This window comes from Mesocricetus auratus, unplaced genomic scaffold, assembly GCF_017639785.1.
Source record: "Mesocricetus auratus isolate SY011 unplaced genomic scaffold, BCM_Maur_2.0 Super-Scaffold_100707, whole genome shotgun sequence".
NCBI classification, from domain to species: Eukaryota; Metazoa; Chordata; class Mammalia; order Rodentia; family Cricetidae; genus Mesocricetus; species Mesocricetus auratus.
In genome coordinates this window covers 16,421,775-16,423,321 of record NW_024429269.1, presented here as the reverse complement: position 1 = coordinate 16,423,321, position 1,547 = coordinate 16,421,775, and the positions used below count along the sequence as shown (strand labels likewise).

General features: G+C 42.3%; 1 gene segment (V, D, J or C); it reads left to right on the top strand.

Moving 5' to 3' along the window:
* The first annotated feature begins 270 nt into the window (after positions 1-270).
* On the top strand, positions 271-766 carry LOC121137806. The segment is given in 2 exon segments: positions 271-319; positions 432-766. Coding segments are annotated over 2 exon segments (384 nt in total).
* Positions 767-1,547: the final 781 nt, after the last annotated feature.

Below are 1,547 nucleotides of genomic sequence, written 5' to 3'. Positions count from 1 at the left end.
GATAACACTGAATGGTCATTGTTTATGTTCTTTACATTGATGAGAACCACTTGAAGTCTGACATGTGCCTTATGAATGATTTCAAGGATGAGAGAACATTGCTGACTTCCAGAAGGTAAGCAAGAACCTAGCTTAGTCTGTGCCCACCAGGGGGAGGAGTTTCCTTACACTAGATCATTATCCGTGTATATAAACTTCATAGGTTCATCTTTTGATGTTATTTCATTATTTCTTCATGTGAAGAGTCAAGAATATTATTTTGGTGACAAGATGAACACTTCTCCAGCTCTAGTGACTGTGATCCTGCTGTTCATACTAGGTAAGTGAAATGACTTAAAATTTGTGCTCTTTCTTCTATGATGTCACAAAAATATTTAACCATGTAAGAACTTTGTCCTTAATGTAACATAGATACCCTCTTCTTCATGCAGGGAATACTGATGGAGACTCAGTGACCCAGAAGCAAGGTCAAGTGATTCTCTCGGAAGATGACTTTCTATTTATAAACTGCACTTATTCAACCACATCATACCCAACTCTTTTCTGGTATGTCCAATATCCTGGAGAAGGGCCAGATCTGCTTTTGAAAGTCACAACAGCCAACAACAAGGGAAGCAGCAGAGGTTTTGAAGCTACATATGATGGAGAATCCACTTCCTTCCACTTGCAGAAAGCCTCAGTCCAAGAGTCAGACTCGGCTGTGTACTACTGTGCTCTGAGTGACACAGTGTCACAATCTGCAGGGGGAGCTGAGCACAAGCTCTGAGAAGCAAAAGAAAGTCTGACTTCTGATGATCTGCCTGTCAGATGACTCCGTTTTCTACAAAGTCTGTGCTGTGTACCCCAATAATTCTCTGGTTGGTGGAAATCACAAATTGGTCAGCGAAGAACAAGAAGTGGATGTTACCACAGCTGGATTTCATAGGAGAAACTGCAACCCTAGGAATCAACGTTTCCTTATGGAGGGTCACACTTATTTCACAGGAGAGCCCTGGAAACAATGAAATGGTCAGTTGTCTTGATCTCTATATACAAATCATTGTCTTCATATTGTTGCATGCAACTCTGTCCCAAGTTATTCACAGAGAGCTAAATATGTCAGAAAACGTGGTGATAATTACTACTTAATGCTATGGAAGGAGAGGTTATCAGAGGGTTACAACCCTTCCTACCTCAAGATTAATAATAAAGAAATATGGTTAGAAAAGAAGGAGAAAGGGAGGCTGGATGGAGTAGGTGATCTTCAGAGTTTTCATGTCTCTCCTTCTCTAAATCCAACATGAATCCAATACCCAGCTCTGTAGCTAACTGCCTACACTGGCCCCTTGTCTTACTTTGTCCCCATTCTCAGAGCACTAAGAAGATCCTACTGGCACACCCTGATTTCCTCCCCACTGTGAGTCTCCTCACCCCAGCCCTTTTGTAGCCCTTCTCCAGGCCTAAGCTTCAGCACCCAATACCAAGACACACATTATATCTAGAACCTTAGTGGCCACACCTGCCAGGATTTCAGCCTACCAGACAAGCCACAGTCACTACACTCTCCT